General features: G+C 49.8%; 1 protein-coding gene across 3 annotated transcripts in view; it reads left to right on the top strand.

The window, feature by feature from the left end:
- LOC140361161 (TSC22 domain family protein 1-like) overlaps positions 1 to 7778 on the top strand; it is a 37698-nt gene extending 29920 nt beyond the window's left edge. Inside the window, exons 1-3 of one of the 3 annotated variants that reach the window (XM_072446850.1) lie at positions 237 to 522; positions 800 to 851; positions 7105 to 7541. In XM_072446850.1, the coding sequence (XP_072302951.1) occupies positions 404 to 522; positions 800 to 851; positions 7105 to 7371 (438 nt within the window). In that variant the 5' untranslated portion in view covers positions 237 to 403 and the 3' untranslated portion in view covers positions 7372 to 7541. Of the gene's footprint in view, positions 1 to 236; positions 523 to 799; positions 852 to 7104 lie in introns of those variants that run through there. The other 2 variants (XM_072446839.1, XM_072446862.1) reach the window with 2 other exon arrangements.
- The last annotated feature ends 9347 nt before the right edge of the window (positions 7779 to 17125 follow it).

Consider the following 17125-nt stretch of genomic DNA (forward strand, 5'->3'; position numbering starts at 1 on the left):
AAGTTGTTAGGTCTGTGTCTATCTCAGGCCTGTGGTCTCTGTTGTTGGGTCTCTGGTCTGGTGCACAGACAGTCTTTGAAGGGGACGGCGTGCTGGCACAAAGACAAAGATGCGTAAGGATCATAAGCTCATGTTCTAGCCAATCAGAGCTCGTCTGCAGCATTAATCGTCAGAATAGCTGTGCTCTCAGCCAATGAGCGCGCTGCTTGACTGTTTGCTGTATGTACCCGGTGGGCCGAGCTGTAGAGGCCCCAGTCTTTGTGGTCAGTACCAGCCGTGAGCTTTGCCTGGTGATGTCAGCCACACCAGCCTCCTATAATGCTTTATTTTTCTACTTTTGTACCGCTGGTGCGCCAGTCTGCAGCTCCGACTGAGCAACCGTAGGGCTTTTAATGCGCGGAGCATGAACTCTCAGTGTTACACTGTGGCGATGGACCTTGGCGTTTGTCAACTGCGGAATTTGTCCATATCGTTTTTGTCCTCCGTGCTTGGAAAGGAGACTGAATCAGTCCGCGTTGACAGGTGCGTGTTTGTGTTTGACGGTCTTGTATCCGTGTTTATGTTCGTATATAGAATGTTGTGTGCGCACCGGACAGAGCAGAGCTCATTCATTCGCTCTGCCCCGTTTCAACGTTCTGTTTACACGAGCAACTTCGCCGGGGCAGGTTTATGAGGCCATGGTTATGTTTGCTTTTATATGCACTTCTTTTTCTTTCACTTTGCAGACAAAAACACTGACCGCGGAAAAAGTGGATAATACTCGATTTTTCCATTCACACGCGTTTTCTATGTCTTGCAGTTCTTCGGCCGCAAGTGTGGTGGCCATCGACAACAAAATTGAACAAGCGATGGTAAGTGCAGTGTTTTTTTTCGCCCACTCATGTTCATTTATATGCCATCCCTGTTATATAACTGCGGCGCGCTACTTATAGACTCCTGTGCAGATGACATCTCTGTGATAACGGCCATGGCATGAGCTATACTATGTGGATGACTTAGATTGAGACGACTAAGATAAGACTAGTGAAATATTATTTAAACAACAACAAAAATATGAAAAGGTCGCTCTCAGTCCCGGACATATAAAAACAACTCATGTGACTTTTGCACTGTCATGATTAGGACGATTGGGACCAAGTGCCCCTGCAGCCTCGAGGCCTCCTGATGGTGGGCCATGCACTGTCCTCTCTCTTCCCCTGAGTTGCTAGGCAAGCACCAGCCTCCCTTCCGCTCAGTATAAATAACTCCTACAGTGATTGGCTTATCCACCACAGTGCTGAACATTTTGTTCCCTTCTGCTGGAGGGGCAGTGAACGGTGGAGAGGAGGCGAAGGAGGGCAGCCAACTCAGGGATGCGCCCATCCAGGACACATCTCCCAGTCCCTCGTCGTGGATCCTAAACATGTCATCAACTTTAATTTACAAGTCAGCAAGAATATACTATGTCTTTTAGTTTGAGAGGATTGCTCTCATTTTTACGTGCCAGTCTTGACAGCTGGCATGTGCTGAGACAGACCAGAGTAGGGGTGTGCTAATACCTAACTGATTAACTGTCACTTAAGTGCTTAACCAGCAATGACGGTTAGCCCGGTTAATTGGCCCATTTCATTTTGCAGTGTTTTATGCTTGTAATTACACAATTTGGCAACCAGACGGCGCTCACATGCCCTTGTACAATTGTGACGTCTCATTCAGAGGGAAAAAAATACTCGGGAGGAAGAATACTGCAGTTTTGAACCTGCTGCATTGAAATTAAACTTCATCAGGAGCAGATGAACCAGATGTGAAGACACCGGTAAAAAGAGTAATCAAGGACAGAGGGGACAATAGGGACAGCTGTGATGTGTTTGTTAAGCTTCAACATGCTGTGTGTTTTATTACAATCCAATTCCTATTCACTTGGAAATTAGTCTAATTTCTAGGATAGCGCAGCGGACCTCGGGTGCGCCACAAGTAGACGTATCACTACCTCGTTAAGTTATGTGTAAATATCTTATGTTACCACTTAACAGGAGCGCTGTTTAGCCCAAAACATTACAGTAGTTATAACGAAGGAGAAGGAGTTTCTCAAAACGAGCATCTGAAAGTTTACTTCTCTTTGGCATGAAGCAATGCGCATGCTCACAACATGCCAAAACAAGTGTTTGCTGCTGCTGCTCTCTACTCTGCGGCTGGGAGAAAAACTTGGCTCTGGGATTGCAGTGACGAGATGATACCGAACCAAAACTAATGCATAACTGATTTTAAAAAGTAATTAGTACTAGATTACATGGATGCACAAACGAGTTACTCGTTACTCTAAAAAAGTAATTTACCAACACCAACTCTGCACAATAGTGCGTGTGCAAGTCAGCAAACTGTCTGCACTATTGTAACTGTAAAATTTGGTGGAAAAACACAAAAATCAAATGGTAAACAATAACAAATATGCAAGTAAACTATCAAAAATTAGAGTTCAGTGAGATCTAATAATGAGTGAAGACTCCGAGAAAACTATATGTCAGACGCTAAACATGTTGAAAACCAGGATCCTCAAATGCTACAGGAAATTGAAAAGATAAGAGGTGAAATTAATGACACACAAGAAATAATACTAAAAAACTGCTTCTTCAAACTTTAACAAGATTTTACGAAAGTGGTTAAACATTTTGAAAATGAAAATAACAGACAGATTTAGATACAAGATAGGCAGAATAATGCAATGTTAACGACACAAGAAAAAATACAATAATCATTTGAATCCTTCAACAAAAATTGTTTTACCAAAATATATGGAAACAAAGAATAAAAAATACTAAATATTCCATGTCGATGATCTCAATGTACCTGCCATGGCCGATGAGAAAAACAAAAAAATAAGTTCTGAAATAACAGCTACTGAAATGTGGAATTAAAAGACTAAACGATAACGAATGTCCGGAGAGTGACGGGTTCACTTCAGAGTGGTATAAAGCTCTAAAACAGACACCTGCTCCTCTGCTTTTATCAACTTTTAACTAGGCCCTTAAAAAAGCTCAGATCCCTCAGAGCTGGAAGGAAGCCATCATATCCTTAATACCTAAAGAAGGGAAGGATTGACCTTACTACGCCTCATATAGGCCAATCTCTATTCTGAATGTGGATCATATATACAAGGTGTACATATAAATTATGTCCAAAAGAATGGACCAAGTATATTTAAGTGTAGTCCTCCATAAAGAACTGTCAATAATCCACTATAAAGAAAGCGCTTGAAAAATATGCACTCTGAGCCTATACTTAATTTCAGCGTTCAGAGCGCTTTACTTGTGTGACACAGAATATGAATGATATTTACTGCATGTTCTCCCTTGTATCTCATCCCCCATTTCACGTTTTCTTTCCTGTCTAATAAATTCTACGGGCCCAAAATCTTTTTTGAAAAAAGAAATTATGCAGTCTGAAATTTTCATTGTAGGTTAATTTCCATTGTGAGAGACAAAAACATCCCGAAATCACATGATTTTTGAATTATGTATATGTTATTGTTGCAAATAAGTATTTGAACACTTGACAAAATCAATGTTAATATTTGGTACAGAAGCCTTTGTTTACAATTACAGAGGTCAAATGTTTCCTGTAGTTCTTGACCACACTGTAGCAGGGATTTTGGCCCAAATCTCTTCTTTAGATCTGTCCGGTTTCAGGGCTGTCGCTGAACAACTACCCACAACTTGCAAGATGACCCATAAGGGGCCAGTGCAGAAAGGTCTGGGCAGCATCTAGTCGGCCTTACCTCCGCACACAGTTTGGGCTCTGGAACCCATCTCCTCGAGAAGGGCTGGATGCTCAGCCGCCACATGTTGGAGTTCACCCACATCTTGGAGCTCGCCACATGTTGGAGACAGGTCTCTCACTGTTGTGTAGGCCTACAGGCCGGATGTATAAAGTAGTGATGGGTAGATGATGCGTCAAGATGTGTGTTACACATTCCAAACACATATCGACACTGCGCCATCTGGTGGTCCAACAAAGGTAGACCTTCTGCTTCTTAAGTAGACACATTTACACGACACTGGGATTATTCATTCAAAAATGCTAACACTGAATCAGAATGTGTTCTGATGATCAACAAATAAGAGATGATTTCGTGAGAAGGTCACTCAATCGTAACAATTAAAGCAAATAACAGCCTATTGTAGAATAAAGTAGGCTGTAATATAAGAAGTGACTCGAAATGAATGCAAAAATATTAGGGTTGTAGAGGTTATTCTTGTGAAAGATCACAATATTTATCACCACTGATCCAGCAGTTATCCCGCCCTCCTAGACAGCTGCTGGGCGTTACAAAAATGAATTGAATTGAACCACAAAACAAATAAACAAAGTGTAAGACTCTAGCCTCGCTTTTCAGCTTCAGAGGCGCTTCTAACATGAGCGACGCCAAATGAAACAGTAGATGTGTTGGTCACATGACTTTTCTTAGAGTGATGAGAGTGACACAGCTCAACACAATGGTCACCTGACGGACCCATTGACTCAAGTAAGGGGGGTGAGACAGGGTTGAGCCTGATCCTCCCCCTCTTGTTTGCTTTGCACTTGGGACCATTGGCTCAATTTATTAGACAATCAAAAATAATTCACAGTGTTACAGTTAATGTGATGGAACATAATATTGCCTGCTACGCAGCGGTTAAAAAAAAAAAATGTCTGGATACAAGTCAAATATACAAAGAAATATCTCATTCTGGCAACCCTTTGACCTTTTAAAAAGACCTTTCAATTTAAATGGCAAACTGAATCTACTAGATATTTGGCTGTTGTCCTCCATAAATATATTTTGACAATATTTGAGAATATAATTTCCCTCGCTTTACTACTATAAATGTCTTGCCCAGATATCTATATCTGTTACAGACTCTCCAAATTTCCATCCCCAACTGGCTGTTTGAGTGGAACAAAACAATCCCAAGATTTATATGGCAAGGCAAAAAAAAAAATCTGGTTCAAAATGGGGAAAAAGAAGGTCATCTTGTTTTGATGAAGAGTTTGAAAATGTGTGTACATCCCAGTGGAGGACTGCGTTTTTTTTTTTTTTATGTGTCACGCATTTCATAACGGCACGTCAAAGTGCCTATTATTCCCAAGGAAATGCCAACTGGGGGAGAAATTGTGGCTGCCAGGAGGCAAACCACTATCATGTGTTCTGGGAATGCCCTGTTGCCCAAAAATATTGGACTGAAACCAGAATCAGAAAGCGTTTATTACCATTTTATTGTCAATGAACAGCATTCACAAACATAGGAACTTGTCTTGCTGATTCGGTGCAACGTGAAACAATGAATAAGTCAAAAAGAGAAACAGTTTAAATCTACTATGGATTAAAAATAACAATAAGTTATAAGATAAAAAAAAAATTGAATAAAAAAAAAAAATGGGCTTAATATGTACACAAATTTACAGTTGAGTTTATGTAGTGCAGAAAGTGAACATGCGGTGAGTGATTCAATCATGGTTAAAGTGACAGTGTTTAGGAAGTGTTCATGAGTCCAACGGCAGAAAGAAACTGTTCTTGGGGCAGGAGGTTCTGGTTAGGATGGACCGTAGCCTCCTGCCTGAGGGGAGTGGCTCAAATAGTCCAGGGTGAGAAGGTTTAGGCTGCACGTCCCAGAGCCCTGGAGACGTACAAGTCCTGCAGCGAGGGAAGTCTGCAGCCAATCACCTTCTCAGCAGAGCGCACAATGCGCTGTAGTCTGTTTGTCCCTGGCTGTAGCTCCAGCGTACCACACTGTGATGGAGGAGGTGAGGATGGACTCAATGATGGCCGTGTAGAACTGCACCATCATCTGCGCTGGCAGCTTGGCTTTCCTCAGCTGCCGTAGGAAGTACATCCTCTGCTGGGCCTTCTTGATGAGGGAGCTGATGGTGGGCTCCCACTTGAGGTCCTGGGTGATGGTGGTGCCGAGAAAGCGGAGGGAGTCCACGGTGATCAAGAAATAAAGTAAAACAATAGAACAGAATTGTCTTTTCTCAATTCAAGTGTATCCGTCCCTTCCTAGTCTCAAAATCCGACTCAGCGGGGATACCTTCTATATATAGTTTTACACTTGAACAGATGGTCACATGACCCACATCACATGGAAAGTGTGGCTCTGAGACAAATGCTAGGTACAAGAACAAAAGAACAGAGGTAGTTGGTTACGTTTACATCTTCACCGTCTGACACTTAGGAAAAAGACAATTTGGCCAGGTGTTTATGCAAACAGGCCCATCCTGGACCCCCAGAGTTTCTCTCTTGAATAGAGAGTAATCAGTCTTTGATCAAAAGAATCACAGCACAGACATGTGATTACCAGTTATATGCCAACATTAGGGTCCAGGTTCGAACTGGAGATGTGAAGTCTGTTAATGTCACAAAGAGTAAGGAACAAATTATATTTTTCCAAAACAAAGTCCACTATCATCTCCACTGTCTTCTGGGCGTTGAACTCCAGGTTGTTATCGCTGCACCAGGACACCAGCCGGTCCACCTCCCTCCTGTAGACAGACTCCTCCCCGTCCGAGATGTGCCCGGTGCCCTATGAGGGTGGTGTCGTGCTGATAGTCCGAGTGTCTGAGACATTCTTCCCCAGCCCACGCACTGCCTCCGATCTGTCAGAAAGTCATTGATCCACCTGCAGGTGGAGTCCGGGACATTGAGCTGGGAGAGCCTGTCTTTTGACAATTACCGTAGTTTTCGGGCTATACGGCGTTCCTGTAAATTCCGCCCGCACGCAATTTAAGAAGGAAATATAAATTGTACATATACGGGCCGCACCTTTCAGTAAACCGTGGGTGCCCACGTTGTAACATCCAACAAGTATAGTACACAATAGTGACACGGCAGTTGTCTTTTGAACTGGGGGGCTCGTGGCACGCACGCGACCCACTGCTGCGCAGGACTAATACTAATTAGACTAATTACTCCGTGAATATGAGTGTGATTGTAATAGAACACACAGCGGTTTGAAGCTTAGAGAACACGACGTGTCCCGTGGACAGCGCTTCTACTGTCTACCGACGTCTTCTTCTACAGTGTGTCTGTGTATGTTTCAAGTATGAGTGCAGCCTAACCAAATAGATCTCGTCTTCTTTGCATTTGTCCAGGACCTTGTGAAGAGCCACCTGATGTACGCTGTGCGTGAGGAGGTGGAGGTGCTGAAGGAGCAGATCAACGAGCTGATAGAGCGTAACTCTCAACTGGAGCAGGAGAACAACCTGCTTAAGAACCTGGCCAGCCCAGAGCAGATGGCGCTGTTTCAGGCCCAAGTCCAGACTGGGAGCTCTCCCACTGGGCCGGACAAGCCTGCGGTGGGCTCGGTGGGAACACAAGCGGCTCTCCCTCCCTCACAAAACATTGGAATGTCCACATAATGCACTGGAAATGAGGTGTCCTGCCATACTGTGAAGAGAACTACTTTGTTTTGTTGCACATCGCAATTACTTTTAACGGTTGCAACAGTTTCTCCAACCTGTACCTTTTCCAGACAATCGTCTGTCATCACGGTGCACCAAAGCAAGTATGGGATGCGTGGAACTAACAGGAACTGATTTTGATTTTTATATATATTTTTTTTTTTCAAATGTCACAGAATTTCGGCTCCTCGGAGGTGGAGGGAACTTGTGGGGGCTCAGCCTGTAGGGCCCTGGACTCATTGCTGTGTTCTGGTCAGCACCATCATCCTCCTCCACTCCTGACCCCGCACCAACCATCAGCACGTTTATATTCCCACACAGCATTTTTTCATTTGACTTGACTTCCCAGCGCTGTGGTTTATGTGGTAATGTCCTGCCAATCTCTTTAAAAAATAATTAAAAAAATATATATAGGATAGAGAGTAAATAGGAATTGTGACAAGTGCCTGGTCTGTAACCATAAATACATATGTTACCATAAATACATATCTAGTGTTTTTTATTTTGCAATACGTATGTGTACACATACATGTATACAATGGAAATGCACCTACAATGAAAAATTCAGATTTCTAAGTGTTCAAATACTTGCCGCATTTTTCAGGTTTTAAGCCACTACTTTTTTCCCATGCTTTGAACCCTGCGGCCCATACAATTTATAGATTCTTACTGGCTAACGGCCACCGGGGGGCACCCTAGCAGGAAGCGCAAGCGTCACACTTTAGAAAATGACATCAGTGGACAGTGTCCAGGGGACACATCGTGTTCTCTGTATTCTAAGCTTCAAAATGCTGTGTGTTATTACAATCGGACTCATTCACGGAGAAATGAGCCTATTGAGGAAAGGAATCTAGATGAGGCTGAAGTCGAGCGTGGGCATGCGATTTACGGCGGTCTGCAGTTGTGAACCTGGTGCATTGAAATGAGACTTTCTTGGCCCGACTTGACCTTTAAGACAGCCCGTGCATAACTACTGTGGAACATATTTCTGTATAGGTATCTCATGTTAGAACTTAACATCACTCGCTAAGTACAAGTTCTGGAACAGATTGAACCAGATGTGAAGACACAGCTAAATTAGCTCACAGACATGCTCCCTGTATAAGCTTCAAAATGCTGTGTGTTTTATCCATCTATTCACTGAGAAATTAGTCTAATTAGACCCTTGCCGCTGCGGACGAAAAGACAACTGGCACATCACTACTGTGTACTATGTGTAAATATAATTTACAACGTGGGTACCTGCGACTTATTTTCTGGTGCGGCCCTTATTATGTAAAATTGTTTTTTCTTTGGCGCGGCTTTCATTCAGGAGCACTGTATAGTCCGAAAATTACGGTACTTTGCTCACTGTAATATATACGTGTGTGTGTGTGTATATATGTATATTGTGTATATATATATATTTATATGTGTATATATTTAAATGTATGTGTGTATATACATCTGAGAATCTGAATTTTTCATCATAGTTGCATATCCATTGTGAGAGACAGAATCTAAAATAAAAAAATCCGAAATCACATTGTATGATTTTAAAATATTTTGTTTGTGTGTGTGCAAGTCGCGATTATGGTTTACCAGCTTATAAACTACCTGTGATGTCATTTCTCAGGGTGGGAGCAGAGTTGATTTTTAACCTCCACAAAAATGTAATGTCTCTCCTGCAGTGACAACAAGGACTTAAGTCCATTAAAAAAAATGTTCTACATGTTTTCTTTTGTATGAATAATGTCTTAATGTTTTTTTAAAAAAAAGAAGAAAAATATTGTTGCCAATGTGCCAGTTAACGCTCCAAACACGATAATGATCATTGTTTTATGCATGTCCCTGAGCCCATCACAAATGTGACGTTACAATTGCACTAGACAGTTGCACCTCTAATAAAAATGAAAATACTAGCTCTGTTGTTTCCACATTTATGTATGGCAATTTCAACTTCTCATCAGATATAGGAAGCTAAGCAGGGACTAGCATGGTTAGTACCTGGACCGCCAGGGACAGAAGTACATACTGTCGTTGTGTCGTTGGAAAGGACACTTCACCCACCTTGCCTCCAGTGTCCAAGTATGCTGGTGTGTTCTGTGTGTATATTAAAGGTTGAATAGACGATGTTTTTGGCCGAGTCTTATTTCCTCGTGCCGTGGACTGCCGATTAGTCCTGCCACGTGAGGCGTGGTCCCGCTCCTGAACCTCAGTTAGCGATTACATCTCCAACTCCATTTCACTAGCAGGGACCACGCCACAATGGAGTATGAAAGAATATTTATTGATAACGACGATGGAGCTCGGCGATGGAGCTCGGCGATGAAGGCGGTCTGTCCGTTACCGAAGACGAAAACAAGTACTGGTGCATTTGAATGCGTTTTTGCATTTGTGGGTCGTCGATAGAATATCCCTTACTGATCTACGAAGACTTGTTGTCGAATGAGTGCCTTCTGACTGGTCGAACCCCCCCAAAAAAATGTCCTGAACGATAGTGGGGTATAATCCGAACAGGCGTGGAGGAAACGAGTTGGGAGGGGATGAGGGAGGGAGTGGGCGTGAGGCTGCTGCCGCGTGGCCGCTGCCAAGTGTGAGTGGCCGAGTGTGTGTGGCCGAGTGGCCGAGTGTGTGTGGCCGAGTGGCCGAGTGTGTGTGGCCGAGTGGCCGAGTGTGTGTCGCCGAGTGGCCGAGTGTGTGTGGCCGAGTGGCCGAGGCGAGCTTGTGGCCGGCTGCTGTGGTTCGGTGCGAGCGTGTGGCCGAGGTGATTGAGGGAGGGGATGATTGGGATGAGTGGTTGAGGGAGGGAGCGGGCGTGGCTGTTGCCGTGTGGCCGCTGCCGAGTGGCCGAGTGGCCGAGACGAGCTTATGGCCGGCTGCTGTGGTTCGGTGCGAGTTTTTTTATTTATTTTTTTTTTCCTTAGCTGGCATCTCGGGGTGCCCGGGGGAGAAAGAGATGAGACCTGGCATCCCGGTGCCGGGGGGAAAAAAAGTGTGAGAGCTGGCAACCCGGTGCCAGTTGGGGGAGGAGAAGGGGGCTTTGGCATCTCGGTGCCCGGGGGAGAAAGAGATGAGACCTGGCATCCTGGTGCCGGGGGGAAAAAAGGTGCGAGAGCTGGCAACCCGGTGCCAGTTGGGGGAAGAGAAGGGGGCTTTGGCATCTTGGTGCCCGGGTGTGGGGTGGGGGGAAGGAAGGAGGAGACATGGCATCCCGGTGCCGGGGGGGAAGGGGGGGGGGGGGGGGGGATGGGGGGAAAGAAAGTCGACCTGGCATCCCGGTGCCGCTTAGGCCGGGGTGGTTGAGGGAGGGGATGAGTGATAGGAGGGATGAGTGGTTGAGAGAGGGAGCCGGCGTGTGGCTGCTGCCGTGGCTGCTGCCGCCATGGAGAGCATGTGGCCGGCTGCCGTGGGTTGGGGCGAGCGAGGCTGCTGGCGAGGTTTGTGCTCGGAGCTAGCGTGGCTGTCGCCGTGGTTTGGAGTTTGTGTGGTTGCCGTGAGCGTAGCTGCCGGCGGGGCTCTGTGAGCGTGGCTGTGGTTGTAGCTGTAAGCTGTGAGTTGGGCTGTGAGCAGTCGCTGTGAGTTGAGCCGTGAGCAGTCGCTGTGAGCGGTCGCTGAGAGTTGAGCTGTGAGCTGTGAGCAGTCGCTGTGGGTTGAGCTGTGAGTTGAGCTGTGAGCGGTCGCTGTGAGTTGAGCTGTGAGCTGTGAGCGGTCGCTGTAAATTGAGCTGTCGAGCTGTCGCTGTGAGTTGAGCTGTCGCGCTGTCGCTGTGAGTTGAGCTGTCGCTGTGAGTTGAGCTGTGAGCTGTCGAGCTGTGAGCTGTCGCTGTGAGTTGAGCTGCGAGCTGTCGCTGTGAGTTGAGCTGCGAGCTGTCGCTGTGAGTTGAGCTGCGAGCTGTCGCTGTGAGTTGAGCTGTGAGCTGTCGCTGTGAGATGAGCTGTTGCTGTGAGCTGAGCTGTTGCTGTGAGCTGAGCTGTGAGCTGAGCTGTGAGCTGAGCTGTCGAGCTGTCGCTGTGAGCTGAGCTGTGAGCTGAGCTGTGAGCTGAGCTGTCGAGCTGTCGCTGTGAGTTGAGCTGTGAGCTGTCGAGCTGTGAGCTGTCGAGCTGTGAGCTGTCGAGCTGTGAGCTGTCGCTGTGAGTTGAGCTGTCGAGCTGTCGCTGTGAGTTGGGCTGTGAGCTGAGCTGTGAGCCGTCGCTGTGAGCTGAGCTGTGAGCTGAGCTGTCGAGCTGTCGCTGTGAGTTGAGCTGTCGAGCTGTGAGCTGTCGCTGTGAGTTGAGCTTTGAGCTGTCGAGCTGTGAGCTGTCGCTGTGAGTTGAGCTGTGAGCTGTCGCTGTGAGTTGAGCTGTGAGCTGTGCTGTGAGCTGTCGCTGTGAGTTGAGCTGCGAGCTGTCGCTGTGAGTTGAGCTGTGAGCTGTCGCTGTGAGCTGAGCTGTCGCTGTGAGCTGAGCTGTGAGCTGAGCTGTCGCTGTGAGCTGAGCTGTGAGCTGAGCTCTCGAGCTGTCGCTGTGAGCTGAGCTGTGAGCTGAGCTCTCGAGCTGTCGCTGTGAGTTGAGCTGTCGAGCTGTGAGCTGTCGAGCTGTCGAACTGTGAGCTGTCGAGCTGTGAGCTGTCGCTGTGAGTTGAGCTGTCGAGCTGTGTGCTGTCGAGCTGTGAGTTGAGCTGTTGAGCTGTCGAGCTGTGAGCTGTCGAGCTGTCGCTGTGAGTTGAGCTGTCGAGCTGTCGCTGTGAGTTGGGCTGTGAGCTGAGCTGTGAGCTGAGCTGTGAGCTGAGCTGTCGGGCTGTCGCTGTAAGTTGAGCTGTCGAGCTGTGAGCTGTCGCTGTGAGTTGAGCTTTGAGCTGTCGAGCTGTCGCTGTGAGTTGAGCTGTCGAGCTGTGAGCTGTCGAGCTGTGAGCTGTCGAGCTGTGAGCTCTCGCTGTGAGTTGAGCTGTGAGCTGAGCTGTGAGCTGTCGAGCTGTGAGCTGTCGCTGTGAGTTGAGCTGTCGAGCTGTCGCTGTGAGTTGGGCTGTGAGCTGAGCTGTGAGCTGAGCTGTGAGCCGTCGCTGTGAGCTGAGCTGTGAGCTGAGCTGTCGAGCTGTCGCTGTGAGTTGAGCTGTGAGCTGTCGAGCTGTGAGCTGTCGCTGTGAGTTGAGCTGTGAGCTGTCGAGCTGTGAGCTGTCGCTGTGAGTTGAGCTTTGAGCTGTCGAGCCTGTCACTGTGAGTTGAGCTGTGAGCTGTCGAGCTGTGAGCTGTCGAGCTGTGAGCTGTCGAGCTGTGAGCTGTCGAGCTGTGAGCTGTGAGTTGAGCTGTGAGCTGTCGCTGTGAGCTGGATTGAATGGCAGTAGAATGTGGCAGTAGTAGTGGAGAAATAGAGAAATACGTGTGGAGGGAGTTGAGTGCAGCTGGCTCCCACCACCAGGGGGAGCTGAGAGGTCGAGCTGCGGCCGTGGGCTGATGGTGACGTCGTCAGCTGCGTGCTGGAACCAGGAAGTGCGGACGCTGGCGAAAGTTTCGTTTTTTAATATCCTCGTAGGTCTGGAACATGGTCTGGAACGAAGTCCCCCTTTGACTTCGGACCCGTGCGGGCTGGGCACGCGCACGGTGCGGCGCGCGCGAGGCGGTGCACGGAACTTGCGGGGTGCCAGGCGCCGGATCTCGCGGCATATGGGGGCGCACCTGATGAGAGCTGAGGCCAAGAAGTAAGAGGCGGATCCGTTGGGTCCCGTTGCTGGAGTAGAGGTCGGTGTGCGTGTGGACGTCTCGGAGGTAGGGTCCGCGGGAGAGCACGTGCAGAGGAAGTGGTGTTGGAGGCATGGATCACGCCTACCGAGCGTGTGCGCCGCGGAGAGCGGACCTGCGTTGGCGGGTCCTCTGGATAAAGTACGACTGGAGACACGACCGACTCAAGTTCGACTGGGAACAGGTCAGAATCTGATGATTTGATTGAGCGAACGCACTGCTGACATTCTCTCTGTCGAGAGCGCTGAGACAACAAGATATGCTGTGAATAGGCCTTATAAATAGGGTTTCTGGGTAATTAGAGGTGTGGTTAGAGTGGGGCGTGTTTACTAGTTGAGTATAGGTTGAGGCGTGGTCCCGCTCCTGAACCTCAGTTAGCAATTACATCTCCAACTCCAGTTTACTTGTGTCTAAGCGCATTGATCTATCATAATATAGTTCCCTCAGTGTATGGGACAAAATGAAGACGGAGAAAGACTGTTCGAGCTGACTCAGAAGAAGACGGAAATCTACGGGAGACGAGAGATGCGATGCGATCCGTCGTGCTAATAAACAAACGCACGTTTGTGTTGTATCAGTCCGCACGGGGGGAGTGCGCATGCGCACGTCCGCCTGAGTTCACCCTGGAGAGACTCAGACACAAAAGCAGAAAAGATGTTTTAGCGAACTTTATTGCAAAGTTTATTTGGCGCTCAGACCCCGGTGGAAGGCGTAGCGATCATGGGCCCTCCATGATCTGATTGAATTAGATACCTTCCCCCCGGAGCCTGGAGACTGGTGGTGGTAGATGTGGAGAGAAGGTAGAGAGAATAATAGATGCAGAGGAGGAGCAGGGGAGGTGGTGGGTCGCAGATACGGTTTGAAGCGACTGAGCCATCAGCCTGAGCGCTTAAATGCCACCGCCTGTGCGTTGATTGGAGCAGGGAGGAGTGACTGAGAGCGTTGATTGGGGATGAGGAGCAGGTGTAGGGGCCATGACGCGGACGTCCCCCGACCTTTTACCATCCTTCTTGGCCGGGAAAAACTGCATAACCTCTTGGGATAAGCACAGAAACCTGGAAGAGTCCATGGTAAAGTGAGGGATCTGACTCTCACAGACGGACAGGCGGACGCCCGCTTGAGTGCGATGATGGAGCTGGGGAGAGGGGTCCTTCCATGGAGGCCGACGCAGATTTAGGTTAGGTCTTCCAGGTGAACTTACGCAGGCTTCATTTCACCCTGGAGAGACTCAGACACAAAAGCAGAAAAGATGTTTTAGCGAACTTTATTGCAAAGTTTATTTGGCGCTCAGACCCCGGTGGAAGGCGTAGCGATCATGGGCACTCCATGATCTGATTGAATTAGATACCTTTCCCAAAAGCCCGGGGTCTGAGCCGCTGTGCTATTGCTGATGCTCCGGAAGAATAGACATAGAAGCTGACTACGGAGGGGGACGGCAGGGACGCGAGGACGCAGTGATTAGTGGTGTCCCGGGAGGGGCGGATACTGGGGAGCGTATTGACGGATAGGTGAGGGTGACTCCCTGTGGATGCGAAGTGTGAGTGATGCGGCTGAAATGGAAAGCCTGGAAGTGGATAGGAATTGAGTGAAGACGGTCAAAGGTTGCAGGGGTAGCAGGGAAATGCCAGCGGACGCAGACGTGGAGGTGCCGCAGTGGCAGCGCGTGGAGAGAGCCGGCAGACGGCGAGGCGTGGACAGGAGAACGGCAGGACGGGACAAGCCGGCATGCGGCGGGACTAGGTGTAGGCAGACGGCAGAAAGGGAAGTGTCGACGGAACGGGAAGTGACTGTAGACTGCGGGACGGGCGCAGGGACAGCAGAGTTCGACCGTGAACGTGGGGCACGGACTGAATCAGGACAGGCCGGGAGTGGACGGCGTGAGCGTGGCTCAAGAGACGAGGGGGACAGTAATGAGGAAATCTAGAACCACCACCAGTATTTGTTGAGTTGAGACTGCACCGGGGTGCAGGGGATTTAGGCTGTAGATGTTAGAGGCAAATCGGGGCGATGTACCCCGGGTGCCCAACGAAAGTAACGGCTCCTAATCTAAACGAGCCCGGAGTAGAGGGGACAGATGCGCGGGAACGACGTGGCCCTAGGGCGTTCTAAGACCGGGGTGCTGACGTGGGCTGGCCTTCTGAACATAGGAACGACTAGGAATGGGGCGGCAAGAGAGACCGGTGTGCGTGCGGTGACGAGGCAGGGCCTTAACGTTAAGAGATTTGAAATTTAGATTAAAGTAGATTTAACATAACCCCCCCAAAACCAGAGGAGGCGGAAGTGTAGAAGCGCAGTGGATGATTCTTCATGAAGAAATAAATACTCTTCGAGAAGGGAAGGGGACGGCGCTAGCCAGGCCGAGCCGTGTAGAATGACTGAGATGCTTGGAGCGTAGAGGGGAGGTGCCGGCAGACGGCAGAACGTGAACGGAAGGCGCTGGCAGACGGCAGAACGTGGGGGTGCTAGCAGACGGCATAGAGGGGAGGTGCCTGCAGACGGCATAGAGGGGAAAGCGCCGGCAGATGCGAGAGCGTGAACAGGAAGGCGCCAGCAGACGGCAGAGCGTTGAGGCGACGGCAGACGGCAGAGCGTTTGAGGCGCCGGCAGACGGCAGAGCGTTTGAGGCGCCGGCAGACGGCAGAGCGTTTGAGGCGCCGGCAGACGGCAGAGCGTTTGAGGCGCCGGCAGACGGCAGAGCGTTGAGGCGCCGGCAGACGGCAGAGCGCTGAGGCGCCGGCAGACGGCAGAGCGTTGAGGCGCCGGCAAACGGCAGAGCGTTGAGGTGCAGCATCGGGCTTGCCTGCAGATAGCGGGGAGCCGAGCGGGGGCAGGTAAGCTGTGGAACGTGGGTCGCGGGTGAGCAGAAGATGCGGACGGGAACAGGATGTGGGAGATGGCAGCGGGACATGGACGGGAGCGGGATGTGGGAGATGGCAGCGGGACATGGACAGGAGCGGGGAAGGAGAGGGACGACTGAGACGTGGGTAGCAGTCGGGATTTTTTTCTTTTTTTTTCTTTTATCTCTCTTCCCTCTCTTTTTCTCTTCTTCCTTTTCTTATCTTTTCTTCCTCTTCTTCTATCTATCTCTTTCTTTTCTTTTTCTCTCCTCTTTTCTCTCTCTTCCTCTCTCTTACCTGATTCTGGTCGGACGGGAGGCGGACAGGTGGGTGCCTGTGGGAAATGGGCCACAGACGGAGGCGGACAGAGGGGTGCCGTGTCGGACCTGACCCTGGACCTGACCCCGGACCTGACCCCGGACCTGACCCCGGACCTGACCCCGGACCTGTTTCTGGTCGGACGGGAGGCGGACAGGGGGTGCTGTGGGACATGGGCCACGGACGGGAGGTGGACGGAGGGGTGCATGTGGGACATGGGCCACAGACGGGAGGCAGACAGAGGGGTGTCTGTGGGACATGGGCCACAGACGGGAGGCAGACAGAGGGGTGCCTGTGGGACATGGGCCACGGACGGGAGGCGGACGGAGGGGTGCATGTGGGACATGGGCCACAGACGGGAGGCAGACAGAGGGGTGTCTGTGGGACATGGGCCACAGACGGGAGGCAGACAGAGGGGTGCCTGTGGGACATGGGCCACAGACGGGAGGCGGACAGGGGGGTGCCTGTGGGACATGGGCCACAGACGGGAGGCGGACAGAGAAGTGCCTGTGGGACATGGGCCACAGACGGGAGGCAGACAGAGGGGTGCCTGTGGGACATGGGCCACAGATGGGAGGCGGACAGAGAAGTGCCTGTGGGACATGGGCCACAGACGGGAGGCGGACAGAGAAGTGCCTGTGGGACATGGGCCACAGACGGGAGGCGGACAGGGGGGTGCCTGTGGGACATGGGCCACAGACGGGAGGCGGACAGAGAAGTGCCTGTGGGATATGGGCCACAGACGGGAGGCGGACAGGGGGGTGCCTGTGGGACATGGGCCACAGACGGGAGGCGGACAGAGGGTTGCCTGTGAGACATGGGCCACGGACGGGAGGCGGACAGAGGGGTGCCTGTGGGACAT

The sequence above is a fragment of the Eucyclogobius newberryi genome, unplaced genomic scaffold (assembly GCF_026437365.1).
Source record: "Eucyclogobius newberryi isolate DKJ021-1_F unplaced genomic scaffold, fEucNew1.0.hap1 SCAF_1, whole genome shotgun sequence".
NCBI lineage: Eukaryota > Metazoa > Chordata > Actinopteri > Gobiiformes > Gobiidae > Eucyclogobius > Eucyclogobius newberryi.